The sequence below is a fragment of the Dendrobates tinctorius genome, unplaced genomic scaffold (genome assembly GCF_039654945.1).
Source record: "Dendrobates tinctorius isolate UK_male_01 unplaced genomic scaffold, ASM3965494v1 ptg000032l, whole genome shotgun sequence".
In the NCBI taxonomy this organism is placed as follows: domain Eukaryota; kingdom Metazoa; phylum Chordata; class Amphibia; order Anura; family Dendrobatidae; genus Dendrobates; species Dendrobates tinctorius.
In genome coordinates, this window is record NW_027361700.1 from 19,757,711 (window position 1) to 19,779,657 (window position 21,947).

The window sequence follows — 21,947 nt, forward strand, 5'->3', positions numbered from 1 at the left end:
GATGGTGTCAAAGGAGGTAACCTTTCCCCAGCTTCTCACCCTCGTATCCTGCCACCAGAAAAGAGACCACCTGAGCCACCGGGTCCCCCTCCTCCACCACCCATTCCAGAGGGAGAGACTGCAGATGAGAATCCTTTGGTAACTACCGCCCTGATTCAACAATTAACTCCTTCTGAAGCGGACCCAGACCCTGTGAAAGGGGTTAGAGACGGTCACAGACTACCCTCAGACTTTTCCCGAAAACTGTCCTCCAGGACTTGCAGCTCTGAGGGCCCAGAGGATGTATATGATGTAGGCTCTGATGACAGAGACTCAGGGCAGCCACTTGAGGAGTGTTCCCCCCAGTCAGTAGCTAAAAGCAGGACATTCCCAGCACAACTGGGGGACACAAGTGGTTACCAGGGAACAGGATCCCTGCAATTCCCAGGGGATCAAGACCTCAGGTTTACAAGGGTCCCTCTAGGAATGCACTCTGGCACAGTGCCTCCAACTGGACAAATAGAGGGGAGCACTAACAGTTCTCAAATTTACCAAGAAGCCAAAACCTCTAATTACAGCGAGTTGGGGGCAGAGACTGCAGCAGCAGGTACAAACCAAACATGGGTTGCCCCTTCTCAGGCTTTCAGCAAGGCATACAGAGCACCAACCCGTGCAACTCCGAGAGGAGGCCGGGGACGAGGAGTCCCTTACTGAAATCCAGTGACTTTGCCATGAAACTTCCATCCTTCCAATCTGCTTCCCATAAGGGTGACAGATACATTGTGGCTGATTGTAATGGCTGCAATTCTTCTATACCCACAGAGCCTTGAAATTTAGTTGGGATTGGAAAAAGGGGTGTGAGAAAAGTGGTGCCGACTTGAGAATGGTTCATTGCTGCTCCACCGATGTGTGTTGGACACCTCAATATTTTGATTTAGTTTATTCATCCCGTATTAATTTTTCTATTTTGTGGCGGTTCATCAGAAATGGCAAGTATCTATGTTTTAAGATGGCTAGGTCAGGCTGTGGAGTACAGGTTGTGTTTTAAGTAATCTCCTCTACCAGTAAAGGGCTTGCCATGCCGATTCTGTTGCATTTAGACCCTTATGGCGATTTAAGTGGTAAGTTTTATCGCTCAGGAAACAAACAGGAGAGAGGCCACATGAATACAGCTGGCTGTGTAAAACATGTTTTGGTTGTTTTTTTTTTTTGTTTTTTTATGCTCATTTCTTTTCCTTGTGTCATAAACTGCTGGAATATACTTACATCGTCTCACTGTTCTCTAATCTGCGCCACTTTTCATTTACCTCAAATTTGGCAGAGAATCGTCTGACTTTAGGGAGATCTACAAAAACAGACTGGACAGGTATTATTGCTATGCCCTTTTAAGTTTTTTTTTTTTTTTTGCCACTGACGCAAATTCCACATTTTTGCCTACATTTTTATTCCCCATGAAATGCATTTGACATCGTGAAAGGTTTTTTTTTTGTTTTGTTTTTTTTCCAGCTGTTGAAAGGGCCTAGATCAATAAACACAAATGGCTAAAATTAAATTTGGTGTTTTTACATGGTTACTAAGTGAATTTGCTGTTGCGATCCTGTATTGTTCATTTACTATAATGGTAAGCCACATACACTGTATTAACCCCAGACTCCTTTTTTTGCAACTTTGGAGAGATTTGTTACTAATTTTGATAAATCTGTCCAATTGTATGTAGAAGAAGTGGAGCAGCCAGGCAGGTTTCACACCACTGACATTCATGGTCCAAATACAGACTATGATATCAGGGCCAGTCCTGAATTCATCAGCCTCCTAGGCATATATAAGGCTATAGAGTTTGGGTAAGGAGTCCGTTCCTTACATCACACTACGTACTTGCACAATGAATGTCTAATGTGTGTACGCCTTATTGCATAGCTACCAAATAGAGCAAAGTCCTTTTAGTTAAAAAAGAGGCTTCTAAGAAAACATGTAAAAGGGCATATGGTTGCAAGTAGCAACAGCACTCTGCATTTAGGTTTGACAAATCTGTTGCAGTGTTATGGGTTTTTTTCCTGGTGGCTAAGTTGAGTTTAGAGAAAAAAAATTGTCATATGGTGGCCATCACACGCAGATCTGGCTTTTCTGTATTTGCCTAATCTGACTTCTTTAGGTCTGTTTTTAAAGGAGACTTTTTGTAGCACTCCTGAATAATTTTAATTAGAGAGATACAGTCCAAAGGAAATTTTATGCAACTGTCATTCAACGATTAATGGGTTTGTCCACTACTGGAAAATCCCAACTTAATAAATTCAGGACCTCTTGCAGCAGCGTTGTCGTTCAATAGGAACGACATGACTACTTGTGTTGCATGCCGGCTGCATCCACTGAGTATCCAGTCTTTGCCCGCATATTATTTATATTCTGACTTTTGAAGGCGTCCACTTTAGCAAAATAGTCTGCATGTGACACAAGTCACGTAACTTTCAGGAAACAGTGATAACGATGACGAGTATAGGTTTTTTTTTTTTATTTTATTTGAGATCCTGAATTGATTAAGTTTGGATTGTCTTTCCCAGTAAAGGGCAGCCCCATTTTTTACTGGTACTAGAACCAGTACTGTTTTTTTCCATCTGTGTTCGTGTGTACCAGATGTGTGGTATCAGTGTGACACGTATCATTGACTGGGAAAAAATCAGTACTGTTAGCACTATTCCCGGGTGCTGAATGCAGCTCTCATCATTGTCGCCAGGCCCTCTGATCAGTGAGACCAAGCAACACTGATGAGACTTGCAGTCGGCACCAGCTGTGTATCGCACGTATTAAATCCTTTTTTTCTTTTTTTTTTTTTTTTTTTTTTTTTATGGCGTGGGGTCCCCCGTAATTTTCCAAACCAGCTCAGAAAAAGCCGACAGCTGGGAACTGGTGTTAATATTGTAGGAAGGGGCGAATAGTTATAAAGGTTTCCAGAACACTAATAACTGCTAACAGCTGCTTGCTTAGATTTTACTAGTTGTTATAGGGGGACCCTCACCCCCAAAAAAGAAAATTGTTGGGTCCCCCTATACTTACTAACCAGCAAAGGCTAAACGGACAGCTCCCCTCCAGACTAAGAACATCAGCCCTCAGCCGCCTCAGAAACGGCGCATCCATTAGATACTCCCAATTATGGTGCTCAGACTCTACTCTTCCCACTTGCACTGGTGCAGTAGCAAGTAAGGTAATAGTTCTGGGGTTGATGTCAGCTATTTTATATCCGTTTACATCAAGCCCAGGAAATATTAATGGAGCGCTGTCTTATCAGACACCCCCCATTACTACCTTCATAGTCAGATGTCATAAGGGCCTGTCACACTAAGCGATATCGCTAGCAATATCGCTGTAACGTCACTGGTTTTTGTGATGTAGCAGCGATATTGCTAGCGGTATCGCTATGTCTGATACCTCCGACCGGCTCCCCCGCTGGTTATCGCTGATCGCGCGAGAACATCCTGGGCCGTTTCTCGTCAGCTTCCTGCTGGGGAGACGAGTGACGCGTGGACGCGGGCGGGAGGACGTCAGGATCGCCTCGTCTGACAGGTAAGTAGCGACCCCCGACCCCTGCTATGTCGCTGGTGAGATCTGCCTGTTTGGCAGCTCACTAGCGACCACTTAGCCATGCACCAGCTATCCTGACAGTGTCATATCGCTGGTCGGGATCGTTGGTGCATCGCTAAGTGTGACAGTACCTTTAGACACACAGAGTAAAGTCCTTTAATTGAAATCCACTCCCTGACCCTGTGATTGGACTGTATAAAGCCCACTGCCACGTCTTTAGCCTAAAAGATGTAGTGCCTTGCGCCGACCACAGTGTTAAGGCCGCCATTGACTTAGTGTGACAAACAATCCAACAGAAAACTCTTTTCAATTACCAGTGACTTTTATACCTGCGGTACGTTCTGATTTTGCGAACCTAAGCTTATCAAAGGGGGACTGAGTAGGGGACCATTTACAACATATTATTTGGATTACACAATCTTTTCTTTTGTAATTTAAAATACACAAAATGATGAATTTTAAAATGCTAGGCATTTTTGTTGGCTTTTATCTCCTGCCATTTTGTTAAATGCGTTTTTTTAAATCCTGTGCTTTAATACAAAAGATAGGGTCAGAGTCTGCTATTGCTGCTAATGTACATGTGAATTTCCTGAAAAAGCAGAGAAGTATGAGTTGAATAGCCCCAGTGGCCATTGTGAATTTTCAATCTTAATAAAGTTTGTGATATGGAGAAAAAATATTTCCAAAAATTGTCTAAATATACAACACATTTAATATAAAAACCTGACTGAAAGCAGTAGGTCATCTTCTGAAGACATGTTACTGTTAAAAGAAGTTATCCGGTGGCTATTCTTCATCAAGTGGTGTGACATGCTGCTGACATTGTAGCAGGTTTTTGCAGGTATTTTGCATTTGTTCAATTTATTAGAAAATAACATGTACACAATGCATGCCGGGCTTTTATGAGATCTGGCAAATGACTGCAGCGCATTGTCCGCAGTGACTCCACTCCTGATGGAGGATCGAGACGCTCCACATATTCCATATAAAGGGAACCTGACCAATGATTTATGCAGCCCAAAGCAGCAGCATGAATCCAAGACAATCGTCATCATTGTAGACATCTGGGTTACAAAGAGAACCTAGGTTAGAAACACGTGGGAATATAGTCATTGTTTGGCTTCCCTCTGGCTTCTCCAAGCCTAATGTGGCTAGATTTATAGGTATTTCCCTACAGAAAACTCTGCCATATTTTTTGAGCCTGGTGAGGAAAAGCTAGCAGGGAGCTACTCAGATGACCATTCACTACTTATTTCTCTCTGAAACAGTCATGTGCGTGTGTTATCTCTGGTTCTTCCAAGCATTGTGAGGTAGATACATTTCTCCCCATCCTGCCAATCTATCTTAGCCAGGTGGGGAAAAGCCATCCATATGACGAAACTCCAAGTTCCTGACTTGTTTAAACAGTTTTCTTTGAAGTGTTGTAGAGAAAATCATAGACGTGCATGTGCTGTCCATTGTTTTGGAAGCATGACATACCTGACTGGTTCTTTTTAAAGTTACCCTGTCAGCACAGAACGACTGTGCCGCTCGGCATTGTCATTTATATACACCGTCACACCTGCTAGTTTTCCCTCAATTTCCACCCTCCTCTTCTTTGATTAACAGCTCTGGCTTCACACGGCAAGAGAAATGTAGAGATAGAAACCAAGCAGGTATGAAGGTGTATTATTATTATTATTATTATTATTATTATTATTATTATTTATATAGCGGCATTAATTCCATGGTGCTGTACATGAGGAGTTAGAGTTGTAGATATCGTTTACAGTAAGCAAATTTACAATGACAGACTGGTACAGAGAGGAGGAGACCCTGTCCTTGCGGACTTACATTCTACGGGATAATGGGGAAGAGACAGAAGGTCGGGGGTGCAGCAGCTCTGGTGGTGATGAGGCAGCAGCTCGGGCGGTGGTGAGGCAGCAGAATGGTTATTGCAGGCTGTAAGCTTTCCTGAAGAGATGCGTTTTCAGGTTCCGTCTGAAGGATCCGAAGGTGGTGGATAATCGGACGTGTTGAGGCATGGAAATCCAGAGGATGGGGGATATTCGGGAGAAATCTTGGAGGCAGTTGCGTGAGGAACGAGTAAGTGTAGAGGAGAGTAGGAGGTCTTAGGAGGATCGAAGATTATGTGAGGGAAGATATTGGGAGATTTGTACAGCGATATAGGGAGGGGACAGGTTGTGGATGGCTTTGTAGGTCAGAGTTAGTAGTTTGAACTGGATTCGTTGGGGAATTGGGAGCCAGTGGAGGGATTTGCAGAGAGGAGAATCGGGGGAATAGCGAGGAGAGAGGTGGATTAGTCGGGCAGCAGAGTTGAGGACAGACTGGAGTGGTGCAAGAGAGTTGGGGAGGCCACAGAGGAGGGTGTTGCAGTAATCAAGGCGGAAGATTATGAGGGCATGCACAAGAGGTTTAGCAGATTGTGGGTTGAGGAAGGGATGGATTTTGGAAATATTTTTGAGTTGGAGGAGACAGGAGGTGGCAAGAGTTTGGACGTGTGGTTTGAAGGACAGGGCAGAGTAGAGAGTTACTCCGAGGCATCAGATTTCAGGTGCGGGAAAGAGCGTGATGCAGTTTACCATAATAGATATATCGGGTAGGGAAGATACGTGAGATGGAGGAAAGATGATAAGTTTGGTAGTTTTAGGAAGCGAGAGGTGAAGGAGGATATGGCTGATACACTGGGATTTGAGACCGCAGAGAGATGACATCTGGGCCAGAGAGGTAGATCTGAGTGTCGTCCGCATACAGGTGGTACTGGAAATAATTAGTCCTGTTGTGAAGCACGGGATGCCTGTACTTGATATGAACAGTTAAGGGCATGTCACACTAAGAGATATCGCTAGCAATATCGCTATAACTAGTGACGTTATAGCGATATTGCTAGCGATATCTCTGTGTCTGATACTTGCCTCCGACCGGCTCCCCCGCTGGTTATCGCTGATCGCGCGAGAACGTCCTGGACTGTTTCTCGTCGTCAGCTTCCTGCTGGGCTTCCTGCTGTGACGACGAACGACGCGGGCGGGAGGACGCAGGATCGCCTGGTGTGACAGGTAAGTAGCGACCCCCGTCCCCAGCGATGTCGCTAGTGAGATCTGCCTATGTGGCAGCTCACTAGCGACCACTTAGCGATGTACCAGCGATCCTGACAGTCTATTACATCTGAGTGTCCACCACATGTAAGCATACACTACCGAAAATGTTTCGCGGCAGAACGCACGTTCGCTTTGCCATGCATCATTTTCGGGTGCGTACTCGTACATGAGGCGGACACTCAGACATTGTAGACTGTGTCTGAGTGTGCACCTCCTGTAGGTGTACACCCCCCAAAAAAGTGCACCACAGAGCTCAAGTTCGCTTTGCCGTCACCCATCGGTGAAAGCGTCCAGACCCAGTTTTGTGGGGGATTTCGACCGTATGCCTCGACGGGGACACAGAACACAATTAAAAGCATCCTAACTATACGAGTAGAACGCTTCAACAAATTCCTGTGATTCTTATTGTTTTTTCGTGACACATTTTACATGGTGAGTGGTAAATTTAGGTCAACATTTTTGCTTTTATTTGTAAAAATATTGGAATTTTGTCAGTTTGAAAATTTCACAATTTTCAAAGTTTTGTTTTTTATATTCTTAAACCAGTTAGTCTTGCTGTACTTAATAATTTATAAACATTTCCCATATGTCTGCTTTATATGAGCATAATTTTTCAAACATTTTTTTTTTAGGATGATAAAACGATTAAGTTTAATCAGCAATTTCTCATTTTTCCAGTACAATTTAGAAAACCCAAAAGTGACACCTTTTTAAAACTACACTCTTCAAAGTGTTCAAAACCACATTCAAGAAGTATATTAACCCTTCAGATGCTTCACAGGACTTAAAGCTATGTGGAAGGAAATAATGAGCATTTTAATTTTTCCCTCAAAAATGTTCATTTAACCCCAAATTTTACTTTTTTTCAAGGGTAACCGGAGAAAATGATCCATACAATTTGTTGTCCTATTTATCCTGAGTATGTCGATACCCCATATGTTTTGGAAAACTACAGTTTGGGCACACCGCAGGGCTTGGAAGGGAAGGAGCACCATTTTAGTTTTAAAGTGCAAAATTGGCTGGAATAGATAGCTGATGCCAAGTCGCATTGGCACAGCCCCTGATGTGCCTAAACAGTGGAAATCCCACACAAGTGATTCCATTTTGGATACTATCATAAAAAGGAAGAAGGGAACAAGGGAGTGCTATCTGAAGCACCTTGTCAGTAGAATATACCACACTGCCGCCGTAGTCCAGGCAGATATAATCTTAGGAAAAAGTGGTTTTCCAGTGATGATGGAAAAACAGGTAAGTATAAAACATCACATTTATTTAAGCATGTTAAAAGTCCAGCATGACATAGTGCAGTACTACAGAAAAAAACGCATTTCGGTTAGCGATCCTTAGTCATGGTCAGACTTCGGTAGTGCTGCACTGTGTCATGCTGACATGTTGGACTTTTAATATGGTTAGATGTGAATTTTTATATTTACCTGTTTTTCCATCACTGGAGAACCACTTTTTTCAACATTTTGGAAACTGCGCCCCTCAAGGAACTCATTTAGAGGTGTGGTAAGCACCTTGAACCCACAGGTGCTTCACAGAGTTTTATAACGTACATTTTTCTACAAAAATGTTTCTTCCGCACCAAATTTTTCATTTTCACAAGGTTAACAGAAGAAAATTCATCTTGCCATTTCTCTTGAGTACGCCGATACCCCATATGTGATAGAAAATAACTTTTGACGCACGGCAGGGCTCAGAAGAGAGAGAGCCAATTAAATTCTGAAGCGTAATTTTGGGTGGAATAGATTGCAGACTCCATTTCACATTTAAAGAGACCCTGAAATGCCAAAACAGAAAACCCCAAACCTGACCCCATTTTAGAAAGTATACCTCTTGAGGAATTCATCTAGGGGTGTAGTGAGCATTTTTAAACCTCATGCAAGATAATTGTAAACATTGGGCTGATTCAATGGAAAATTACCATTCACATTAAAATGTTGCTTTGGCCCCAAGTTTTCAATTTTCAAAAGGGAAAATAGTGGAACATGAATGGTATAATTTGTTACATTATTTCTCCTGAGTGTGCCAATACCCCATATGTGGTTGAAAACTACTTTTGAGGCACAGTGTGAAGCTGACAATGGAAGGAGCGTCATATTGGAGTTAGCGGAATAGCGGAACTCCCCATAGGTGAACCCATTTTACAAACTACACTGTTCAATGAATTTTTGTCCCTGATATTACATTTTCACACGGGGCACCAAAATTTGTCACACAATTTTCTGCTGAACGTGGTAATACCACATATGTGTCTGTGTAGTACTTCTTGGCCACACGGCGAGACTAAAGAGGGGTGAAGCGCTATTTGACCCTTGGAGAATAAATTATCATAGAGTAGTCTGCGGACCACATATCTAGGGCTCCTAAGTGCCAGAAGATCAGAACCACCCACCCTCAAGTGACTCCATTTTGGAAATTACACCCCTCTTGGAATTTATCTACAGGCATAGTGACAATTTTGACTCCATGGGTGTTTGCAAGAAACAAGCAGCAGTGAATGTTGTTCAGGGATGATTGCAAATCTGCCAGTGTAGTACCCAGTACATTTTGCCCATCCCGTGCTTCTGCAGACATTCACCTTTAGGCTGTGTGCCCACGATGCGATTTTTTTTTTTGCATTTTTGCCGCGATTTTCGGTGCGAAAATGCTGCGAAAACGTTAAAAAAATCTTATACAGAACGCCCCCCATGCATTCCTATGGCATTCCGCACATGCTGTGCTAATGCTGCGCTTTTTTTATGCAGCGGAATCGCATCGCGGAAAAAATCGCAGCATGCTCATTCTTTTGTGCAGAATCGCAAAGAATTGCCACGATTCCGCACCCATAGGAATGCATGAGAATCGCTTACTTCCCGCATGTGGCAATGCCCACCATGCGTGAAGTTAAGCATCTCGTGCGGTTGGTACCCACGGTGTGGAAGAGAGGAGACTGTCCTCCAGGCCCTGGGTACCATACCCCTGTAAAAAAAAGAATAAAAAAAAATCGGGATATATTTACCTTCCGACGTCCCGCTCTGCCATCCCGGGCCTCAGCGTTCCCAGTAATGCCTTGCGGCAAGGTCCTGTAATGACGTAGTCTTGCATGACTCTAGCGGTCTCGTGAGATCACTATAGCAGCGCGAGACCAACGTCATCACAGGTCTCGAAAGGCATTACTGGGAACGCTAAGGCCCAGGATGGCAGCGCGGGACGTCGGCAGGTAAACATACCCCGATTTTTTTATTTTTTAATTATTTTTTACATACTTTCTTTTACTATTGATGCCGCATAGGCAGCCTCAATAGTAAAAACCTGGTGACACTTGTCAAACACTGTTTGACGAGTGTGACCAACCTGTCAATCACTTTCCAAACGATTCTTCAAATCGCTTGGAAAGTGCTTGAATATCGCACGTGAAAATCGCGGCAAAATCGCGAACGTAATCGTAAAATCGCGTGGAAAAAAACGCGCGATTTCTGGGAAGGAGTCCGGTTTTCAGTGTCCGGATTTAACCCCTTCCTGACATCAGACATACTATCCCGTCCATGGGCCCCGGGCCCCTATGCCCATGGACGGGATAGTACGTCTAGCGCGATCAGCGGCGCCCACGTGGTGAGCGCCGCTGATCGCGGCCGGGTGTCAGCTGATTATCACAGCTGACACCCGGCACTATGTGTCAGGGGCGGTCATGGACCGCCCCCGACACGTTAACCCCTTGCACACCGCAATCAAACATGATCGCGGTGTACCGGGAGTTAAAGGGAAGCATCGGCAGGGAGGGGGCTCCCTCCGTGCTTCCCTGAGCCCCCCACGGCAGCGCAATGTGCAGCGCTGCTGCGGGGGACTCCTTTCCTCCAGGCCCCCGGATCCAAGATGGCGACGGGGGCCTGGAGGAAGCTGGCTTCCTCAGTGCCTGCAAAGCGCAGGCATGAGGAAGCCTTGTGCACTGCCTGTGACAGATTGCTGATCTGTCACAGTGATCTGTGATGTGACAGATCAGCGATCTGTCACAGGACAGTGATGTCCCACCTGGGACTATGTAATAAAGTAAAAAAAAAATAAAAAAAAGTGTAAAAATAATTTTAAAAAAATCGCCAAATTGGTAAAAAAAAAAAAAAAATATTCCCCAATAAATTCATTTTTTGAAAATAAAAAAAAAAACAAAACAATAAAAGTACACATATTAGGTATCGCCGCGTCCATAACGACCTTCCCTATAAAACTGTCCCATTAGTCAACCCCTTTAGCGAACCCCTAAAAAATTAAAAATAAAAAACGAAGCAAAAAATGATTTATCATACCGCCAAACAAAAAGTGTAATAACGCGCGATCAAAAAGACGCATATAAATATCCATGGTACCGCTGAAAACATCATCTTGTCCCGCAAAAAACGAGTCGCCACACAGCATCATCAGAGAAAAAAATAAAAAAGTTATAGCTCGCAGAATAAAGCGATGCAAAAATAATTATTTTTTATATAAAATAGTTTTCATTGCATAAAAGCGCCAAAACATAAAAAAACGACCTAAATGAGGTATCGCTGTAACCGTACTGACCCGAAGAATAAAACCGCTTTATCAATTTTACCGCACGCGGAACGGTGTAAACGCACTCCCCCAAAAGAAATTCATGAAACGCTGGTTTTTGTTTATTCTGCGTCCCAAAAATCGGAATAAAAAGCGATCAAAAAATGTCACGTGCCCGAAAATGGTACCAATATAAACGTCAACTCGTGCCGCAAAAAATAAGACCTCACATGACTCGGTGGGTCAAAATACGGAAAATAATAGCTCTCAATATGTGGTGATGCAAAAACTATTTTTACAATAAAAAGCGTCTTTTAGCGTGCGACAGCTGCCAAAAATAAAAACCGCCATAAATAGTAAATCAAACCCCCCCCCCGTTATCACCCCCTTAGTTAGGGAAAAATAATAAAATTAAAAAAATTGTATTTATTTCCATTTTTCCATTAGGGCTAGGGTTAGGGCTTGGGTTAGGGCTGAGATTAGGGTTAGGGGTGTGTTAGGGTTCGGGTTGGAGTTAGAATTGGGGGTTTCCACTGTTTGGGCACATCAGGGGCTCTCCAAATGCAACATTGCGTCTGATCTCAATTCCAGCCAATTCTGAGTTGAAAAAGTCCTATGGTGCTCCTTCCCTTCCAAGCTCTGCCATGCGCCCAAACAGTGTTTTACCCCCACATGTAGGGTATCAGCCTACTCAGGACAAATTGCAAAACAATTTTTGGGGTCCAATTTCTCCTGTTACCCTTAGGAAAATAAAAAATTGGGGGCAAAAATATCATTTTTGTGGAAAAAAATGATTTTTTTATTTTCACGTCCGAGCGTTATAAACTTCTGCGAAGCACTTGGGGGTTCAAAGTGCTCACCACACATCTAGATAATTTCCGTGGGGGGTCTAGTGTCCAAAATGGGGTCACTTGTTGGGAGTTTCAATAGTTTAGGTACAACAGGGGCTCTCCAAACGCACATGACACCCGCAGACCATTCCATCAAAGTCTGCATTCCAAAACGTCACTACTTCCCTTCCGAGACCCGACGTGTGCCCATACAGTAGTTTTCTCCCACATATGGGGTGTCAGCGTACTCAGGACAAATTGGACAACAACTTTTGCGGTCCAATTTCTCCTGTTACCCTTGGGAAAATGAAAAAATTGGGGACTAATTGATCATGTTTGTGGAAAAAATACGATTTTTTTATTTTCATGCCCGGGCATTATAAACTTCTGTGAAGCCCTTGGGGGTTCAAAGTGCTCACCACACATCTAGATAAGTTCCTTAGGGGTTCTCGTTTCCAAAATGGGGTCATTTATGGGTGTTTCCACTGTTTAGGTACATTAGGGGCTCTCCAAAGGCAACATGACACCCGCAGACCATTCCATCAAAGTCTGCATTCCAAAACGTCACTACTTCCCTTCCGAGCCCTGACGTGTGTCCATACAGTAGTTTTCTCCCACATATGGGGTGTCAGCTTACTCAGGACAAATTGGACAACAACTTTTGGGGTTCAATTTCTCCTGTTACCCTTGGGAAAATAAAAAAATTGGGGACTAATTGATCATGTTTGTGGAAAAAAATAAAATTTTTTTATTTTCATGCCCTGGCATTATAAACTTCTGTGAAGCCCTTGGGGGTTCAAAGTGCTCACCTCACATCTAGATAAGTTCCTTAGGGGGTCTAGTTTTCAAAATGGGGTCATTTGTGGGGAGTTTCCACTGTTTAGGTACATCAGGGGTTTTCCAATCGCGACATGGTGTCCGATCTCAATTCCAGCCAAAAACGTCAAATGGCGCTGCTTCCCTTCCGAGCTCTGCCATGCGCCCAAATAGTGGTTTACCCCCACATGTGGGGTATCAGCGTACTCAGGACAAATTGCACAATAACTTTTAGGGTCCTGTTACCCTTGGGAAAATAAAAATTGGGGTGAAAAGATCATTTTTGTGGAAAAAATATGATTTTTTTAGTTGTAATGCTGTTCGTTATAAACTTCTGTAAAGCCCTTATGGGTTCAAAGTTCTCACCACATATCTAGATAAGTTCCTTGGGGGGGTCTAGTTTCCAAAATGGGGTCACTTGTAGGGGGTTTCCACTGTTTAGGTACATCAGGGACTCTCCAAACGTGACGGCGTCCGATCTGAATTTCAGCCAATTTTGAATTGAAAAAGTCAAACGGCGCTCCTTCCATTCTGAGCTGTGCCATGCGCTGAAACAGTCGTTCCCCCCCTACAAATCAGGTATCAGCGTACTCAGGACAAATTGCACAATAACTTTTGCAGTCCAATTTCTCCTGTTACCCTTGGTAAAATAAAAAAATTGAACCTGAAGTATTTTTTTTGTGAAAAAAAGTTAGATGTTCATTTTTTTTTAAATATTCAAAAAAATTCCTGTGACGCACCTAAAGGGTTAATAAACTTCTTGAATGTGGTTTTGAGCACCTTAAGGGGTGCAGTTTTTAGAATGGTGTCACTTTTGGGTATTTTCTATCATATAGACCCCTCAAAGTGGCTTCAAATGTGATGTGGTCCTAAAAATAAAATGGTGTTGTAAAAATGAGAAATCGCTGGTCAACTTTTAACCCTTATAACTTCCTAACAAAAAAAAGTTTTGGTTCCAAAATTGTGCTGATGTAAAGTAAACATGTGGGAAATGTTAGTTATCAAGTTTTTTGTGTGCCGTATCTCTGTGATTTAAGGGCATAAAAATTCAAAGTTGGAAAATTGCGAAATTTTCAAAATTTTTGCCAAATTTCAGTTTTTTTCACAAGTAAACGCAAGTTATTTGAATGAAATTTTACCACTAACATGAAGTACAATATGTCACGAGAAAACATTGTCAGAATCACCGGGATCCATAGAAGCGTTCCAGAGTTATGACCTCATAAAGGTACAGTGGTCAGAATTGTAAAAATTGGCCCGGTCATGAACGTGCAAACCACCCTTGGGGGTGAAGGGGTTAAACACTACGTGGGCACATAGCCTTAAACTAGTTGTGCTCTCAACACTACAGAGATGCTAAATGTGGTTTAGTCACACTGTGGGGCTCAGAAAGGAGGGGGGCATTTGGATTTAGGAGTGCAGAATTTGCTGCTTTTCTTTTGGGGGACCATGAACTATAGAGCTTTTCCAGAGCTTTTGAGCTACAGTACCAGTAACATGGCCCCTATATTTCCATTGACAGCTGACAGACCTGGGTGGTGGCTTTTTTGTGGATAGATTTGAAGCTTTTGTTGGGAACATTTGCGATCACATTAATCCGGCGCTCTACGGTGAACACTTACAGCTGTGTTTCAGTCTAAGGCCACATGCACACATTGAGTACTTGGTGAGTTTTTTCTTCAGTATTTGTAAGGCAAAACCAGGAGTGGAACGGTCAGAGGAAAAGCATAATAGAAACATGTGCACCACTTCTGCATTTATCACCCACTCCTGGTTTTGGCTTACATTTAAATACTGGGGTAAAAAAACTCACCAAATACTCAATGGGTGCATGTGGCCTAAATCTTCTAATGACGTGATTCAGATGAAACTTCAAGGGATCCATTCACTTTCAGAAGTGCACAAAACGGTGATCTGACTGCGCTTTTATGCAAACTTAAAAAGACGGACACGACCAGACGGACACAGCTAGACGGCATCAGCCTAATTATATGGAATCGGTCTGAATCACGTGTTTCAGAGATGTACATAGAAACCCCGATGTGAGTGCTCAGTGTAACACGCAGGATAGACGTGAGCAAAGCCTTACTGAGATCTTTGGGAGGCAGAATGAACAAATCAACAGCAGGTGAAGAATTGGTTTTATGTATTTTTTTGCTCCATTCTTCATGTGGTATATGTGATTAGATTACTTAAAGGGAACCTATCAGCAGGATTGTGCACCGTAACCTACACACAGTTCGAGGTCGGCGGTGTTCTACTGAATAAAATGATACCTTGGTTTATGAAAGCTGTCTTGTGGCTGTTTCTTAATCTGTATCTGTGTCCTAAGGCGGTGTTGATTTATGCGATGCTCTGATTACGTATTCATAATACTGACTGCTGACAGGTCACTGATCCCTTAGTGACCTGCTCCCTAGTTTGCATAATGAATACCATCACGTACTGAATAATAAAAATAAACGCTTCTGCAGGCTGGTGCTAGCCGTGGCACCTGCTCTGCAGTATAATCGCATGGTTTACTGTGCACTTAATCCCTTTTGCAGATTTAATTGAGCGAGGAACAGAGATTGTACAGAGATCCGATAGCTGATGCTGTGGCGGCGCCATCTTGCTGGAGAAGAAAAAAAAATGTCCTCCGTCCGCACATTAGCAGCTATCGGCGATATACGAGAGCTGCTATTGCGCAGGCGCAGATGGCGTCATCTTGGTGGAGGACATTTTTTTTTACTCCAGCAAGATGGTGCCGCCGCAACAACAGCTATCCGATCAATATACAAACCGATAGCTACTACTGCGCAGGCGTCCCGGGCGCATTTTCATAATGACTTTTTTTTTTTTTTTTCCGTCGCTCAAGTAAATCTGCAAAAGGGATTAAGTGCACAGTAACCATGCAATTATGCTGCAGTGCAGGTGCCACGGCTAGCACCAGCCTGCAAAAGTGTTTATTTTTTATTCATTATGTGATGGTTTTCATTATGCAATCTAGGGGAGAGGTCAGTGAGGGCTCATCTACCTGTCAGCAGTCTGCATTATGAATACCTAATCATAGCACACATACGTCAGCCCCACCTTAGGACACGAGCATATCATTAACACAAAGCTGAAAATAAAGATTAAGAAACATCTACAAGATCAACCAAGGTAACATTTTATTCAGTATAACGGCGTCGACATGACACTGTGTGTAGGTTACTGTGCACTATTCTGCTGACTGGTTCCCTTTAATTCTTTAAGTCAGTGCGATTACGGCAACACCAGATTTATTTAGTTTTTAGGCTTGGCTGCTATCACACATTGAACACTTTTTTTTTTCTTTGCAAAACAAAGTTTTTGCATCGCCATATTTTTGAGTGCTATAATTTTTCTATATTTGTGCCAACAGTCGTTGGGTTTTTTATGCTGTTTACCTTGTAAAAATACAGGTTCATCTCACAAAATAGAATCAACAAGTTAATTTTTCAATTCTTCAATACAAAAAGTGAAACTCATATTATATAGTCATTACAAACAGAGTGATCTATTTCATGTGTTTATTTCTGTCAATGTTGATGATTATGGTTTACAGCCAATGAAAATCCAAAAGTCATTATCTCAGTAAATTAGAATACTTTATAACACCAGACTGAAAATTTTTTTAAAATTTTTTAAAATCTGAAATGTTGGCCTACTGAATTGTATGTTAAAGTAAATGCACTCAATACTTGGTCAGGGCTCCTTTTCCATCAATTACTGCATCAATGAGGCGTAGCATGGAGGTGATCAGCCTGTGGCACTGCTGAGGTGTTGAGGAAGACTTTTTTAAACGCTTAGGAAGCCTTTGCAGGTGTTTTTTGTTAATTATTCTGATGACTTTTGGGTTTTCATTGGCTGTAAACCATAATCATCAACATTAACAGAAATAAACACTTGAAATAGATCACCGTTTGTAATGACTATATAATATATTACAAATCCAAAATATTAAGCCTACCAATAATGGCACTTAGAAACATCCAACATTATCCAAAAAGACAAAAAAAGCATCGCCATAAAATTTATAACCTTTATTGAGGCACAATAGCCATAAGAACAGCTTAAAAAGAGATATTGGTCCACATGACCAAACATAGGTAAATATACACATATATAAATGAGTTTATCATAGGGAGAAAAACCGAAATTCTTTATACTATATATCTAGTTAACCCAAACAGTGTTATTAGGGAGATCTCCCTTTAAATTTAACACTATCCTCTCTGCACCAGCATGCATATAAAAGGTGTTGCCTATGTATGGCCGCTACACCTACAGCTGTTCAATGTGTATATAGTGTTGTATACCATGCACTGTATCCACTACCCTTATATCAGGATAAGTATATAAATAATAAAGAAGCAGATACACATAAATGATATATATAGAAGGTGTGTAATAGGATGGTCCTATAAGAAAAATTGTGCACTGAACACGATGTACTAAGTATATACCAAATGTATCTATGAACTAATAGATTTTTAATACACACTGGACAGAATGCAGGCGGCAAACCCATAATGCTGTGTATGCCAGTGTATTATTGGAGTATCATATATGGCACACAGAGAGAAGCAGTATACAAAATAAAGTACATAGTGCATATAGAGCGTATACAACCTTGTTGGTCACTATCCCCAACGCGTGTTTCGCCACAGCTTCATCCAAGGGTGTAAAGTATACTTTAACGAACCCAGCATATAATACAAACATTCTTTGCCCTATTCAGAGGACAGAACACTCCCCGCTTGGCATTAACTAATGCCACTACATTTTCCAGGTTTGGAGCGGTAAAGGCGTGCTTGCAGTGGTGCCTACCTTTACAAGACTTCGGACTGGTGGGTGATGTTGACTTGTAGGACTGAGCCACATGAATTAAACAAGCAATGGCACTAACAAGCGAGGTCCAGGTTGAAAACCTGCTGAAATGGTGGGATTTGAGGTGATTGTCTGAAGTCACCGTACTTAGAGCGGATACCTGAGGGCGGATTTCTTCATCTGCATCTGGATCTACCAGTTCAAAGGTGTCTGATTCGGCACTATAAGGCATTGAACGGCATAAGAATGCAGGGACACAGGTTGTGTCCTTAAGGTGTCCAGATTCAACGGATCTAGTTGCGTGGTCCGCAGGATTGTGGTGTGTGGACACACAGTGCCACTGTTTAGGGCAAGTGGATCTCTTGATCCTTAGCACCCAATTGCTGACGTAAACATAAAGGCGTCGAGTTTTGTTGCAAATGTACCCAAGCACTACCTTGCTGTCTGAGTAGAACTCAACGTCCTTGATTTCCAGGTCAATTTCTGTCAAGATAAGTTCAGCTAACTCTACTGCTAGCACAGCCGCACATAGTTCCAGTCTGGGTATTGTGTGCTCCTGGACTGGTGCTAGTTTTGCCCGGCTCATAATAAGCCTTATGTGTCATTGATCCCTGATGTCAGTAGTTTTCAGATATACTACTGCTGCAATCGCTTTGGTTGAGGCATCGCAGAAGATACAGAGCTTTTGAGCCTTGACTTCTGTTGATGTCACTGAAGCGTATGGTCGTGCCACGTAAAGATCTGACAAGGCTTCTAAAGATTTCTTCCATCTTACCCACAGATCTCTCTTCTCCATGGGAAGCGGATCATCCCATTCAGACATCTCTTGGGTGAAGTCTCTCAACATCATTTTACCTTGGATAGGTACAGGGGGTACAAATCCTAGAGGATCGTACAGGCTGTTTATCAACGATAGGATGCTTCTACGTGTGAAAGGTTTTTCTTCATTGATCCGAAAGGTAAATGCGTCTCTCTTCAAATCCCAGAGCAAACCAAGGCTCCGGTGCATGGGAAGGGAGTCCATGTCCAAATCCAAGTCTTTTAGATCAGTTGAGTAATCCTGAGAGGGAAAAGCTGCCATCATACCTTGGCTGTTGGAAGAAATTTTGTGCAGCCTCAAGTTGGACAAAGCAAGCATTTCTTGTGTCCTCTTTAGGAGACTGACTGCCGACTCATCTGTGGGTGTGGATTTCAAGCAGTCGTCCACATAGAAATCCTTTTCCACAAACGATCTAACATCCGACCTGTAATTTGCCTCACCCTCTCTGGCTGAATGTCTAAGACCATAGATGGCGACAGCAGGGGTAGGGCCATTCCCGAAGATGTGTACTTTCATCCGATATTCCATGATGTCCTTGTAGGGGTCATTATCGCGGTATCAGAAAAACCTCAAATAGTTTCTATGTTCTTTTTTGACAAGGAAGCAATGAAACATCTGTTGTATGTCAGCCATGAATGCCACTGCATCTTTGCGGAAGCGAAGTTCTCCTAGAAGTCTATTGTTGAGGTCTGGGCAAGACAAAAAGACATAATTTAGCGAGACACCTTCATATCTGGCGCTTGAGTCAAATACTACTCTTATCTGACCAGGTTTCTTAGGATGATACAGGCCAAAAATGGGTAGATACCAACATTCCTCGGAATCTTGAAGTACAGGTGCAATTTCTGCATGGCCATTCTGAAGTATTTTCTCCATGAAGGCAAAGAAATGCTCTCTCATTTCAGGTTCCTTCTGAAATTTGTGTTTGAGGGAGACAAATCAACCGTAGACAGGTTCCCTGTTGTTGGGTAAGCGTTGCCTCTGGGGTTTAAATGGTGGAAAACTGTGCACCCTATGTGATCTTGATCGCCATCACATGTGTGGTCTTCACAGGAAGGATCAGCTAATGGACAAGGTAGAGGAGCATTGTGTGGCAACTCTTTTATCAGGAAGCTACTCTTACATGGCTGGAAGAGAGATCTTTTCCCAGAAGAAGAGCTATTGGGGTTCCTGGATCCATCTCAGGTATCAGGTGGGCTATATGCTTTAGATTGGGGTGATATGTCGCCACCTCCCATGAAGGTATTTCTGACCTGTTGTCAGGAATCTGGTTGCACTCCAGGATGGTTGGTAATGATAGGCAGGTCTGGCCATGTATGGACTCCACTTTGTATCTGGTTGCTTTTCTCCCCGCCGTCTCAACGGTACCTGAACACGTCCTCAGGGTGTAGGGAGAATCAGGGCCTATGATGCTGAAGTTGTCAAAGAAGATGGACCTGGCTAGAGACCTGTTACTTTGGTCATCCAGGATTGCATAAATATTGAAGGCTTTGTCCTTGCGGCCTGCAGGATAGATTCGGACAATGCAGATTTTTCAACAGGACCTTCCTCCTTTGAGTCCTCTACAGATCTCAGTACATTTAGAGCTGACATCAGGGGTGTCTTCGTCAGTGTCCTTCTGCTTCCCATTGTGCTCCTCTGCTTGCGACAACACTCATGGAGGTGATCCAGGGTGCAAGGCTGTATTGTGATCCGTGCTGCTGCATTCTGCACATTTCACGCTAGCTTCACAGTTCCTGGCGACGTGAGAGGTTGCTGCACAACATTTGAAGCAGATGTTGTTCTACTTGAGGAAACCTTTGCGATCCTCTAAAGACTTCTTCCTGAAGGCTCTGCATTTTAGTAGAGGATGTGGTTTCTTGTGTAGAGGACAATATTTACTGACATCCTGAGGTTTGCTCTCATCTGGAGGGGATTTATTCACCTTGTGAGGAGGGCCTGTGGAATCAATGTTAGTTTTGTGGACTGTGGCGGGTGTCTTACCGGGTTTGACACCAGTGGCAGAGGAACACGACAGAGTAAAATCAAAACTAGGGTCATTTATAATCCTAGATTGTTTGGTGACAAAATCAACAAATACAGTGAAAGGAGGAAATTATACATTATGATTTTGTTTATGCTCTGAACCACATGTAATCCACTTTTCTTGTAGGTTGTAAGGAAGTTTCTGTACTATCAGATTGACACCCTTAGCTGTGTCTTAAGAATGCCAATTCGGGCAAGTCTCCTTCCTGCTGAGCAGCCTGCAACTCATTCAATAAATGTCTCAGTTCACTAAGTTTTAGATAACCTTTAGGTCCTATCTTAGGAAAATCCTCAATTCTTTTATATATAGCATTCTCTATGACTTCTACTGGCCCATAGCATTCATCGAGTCTTTCCCACACTTTATGTAGGGCTGTGCGAGGATGCTTTACATTAATGTCTCAGTCTTTTGGCATGCTCGACTGACTCACTTCCGAGCCACTTTACCAGGAGATCTAACTCCTCACTACAAGAAAGGTCCAGACCATGAATGGCGTTCCGGAACGAGGCTCGCCATGACTGATAGTTCTCGGGTTTGTCAGTGAACTTTACAAGTCCCTTTGTAACAAGTTCTTGGCGGGCAACGAACTTTGCAAGGTCTTTGATGGCTCCGTCAGTGCTGGCACGAGCCGGTGTGTAAGTCAAGTCTAGTGTGTGGTGCATCACCATACCTGTAAGACGCTTGTGACTCCGGATAGTCTTTGCGGTACCTTGTTGGTGAAGAAGGTGTCTCTTTAAGGCGAGATGGTAGCTGTACCTTCTTTTCAGTGGAATGGTAGCTGTAGTGGACATCTCTGTGCTGGATGTCTCCTCACCTATGGTAGTGAAGCTCGGGGTTGGATCGCTGGTAATTGGCATGGGGTGATCGATATGATGCGCCAGGGCTGTCATCTATGCCGGAATGTTGACGGACATACTCTGACGCGTTGCGCTGGATCTTGCTGCTCTAGATCTGGTCCAAGAATGCTGCTGTGTCTCTGATAATTGGGATCTTTCATAGCTTCCAAATACTCTGCTTTAGCTATTGCAGCTGCTGTCTTTGTCTGCAGCAAGTCTTTCTAGAGACGCTCGCAGGCGTGCACTCTCCTCATCTTGCTCTGCCTGCAAACGTGCAGTTTCCGCATCTTGCTCTGCCGATGTACCTTTGCTGCTTCGTGCTCTGCTTTTCTCCGCTTTAGATGCATCTCTCATTCTGCGAAGGAGGATCTTGCTTTGGCCGCTTCGGCCTCGGCGCGAGCAACAGCAGCTAGCTCTGCTAATGACGATCTGCTGGAGCTTGCTCGTGACCTCGTTTTGAGTGAGGATGTGCTTTTCCGAGACATTGTGTGTTTAGCTGAGTACTGCTGAGTATATTGGAGGGAAACAGTCTGTGTATGGTGGGCTTCCGTGTGGCGGGAAAGATGTAGCACTTCTTGGCGGGCTGCAGTGGCGTTCTGCGGCTGTATGGCGGCTGCTGTG

The 21,947-nt window shown here is 43.2% G+C and overlaps 1 protein-coding gene across 6 annotated transcripts in view; it reads left to right on the forward strand.

Moving 5' to 3' along the window:
• CDK12 (cyclin dependent kinase 12) overlaps positions 1 to 21,947 on the forward strand; it is a 322,745-nt gene that overhangs the window by 104,448 nt on the left and 196,350 nt on the right. Inside the window, exon 14 of one of the 6 annotated variants that reach the window (XM_073572556.1) lies at positions 2 to 1,531. The exons of the other annotated variants lie outside the window; for them this stretch is intronic. Coding sequence (XP_073428657.1) covers positions 2 to 693 — 692 coding nt within the window. The 3' untranslated portion in view covers positions 694 to 1,531. Of the gene's footprint in view, position 1; positions 1,532 to 21,947 lie in introns of those variants that run through there. 6 annotated transcript variants of the gene reach the window in all.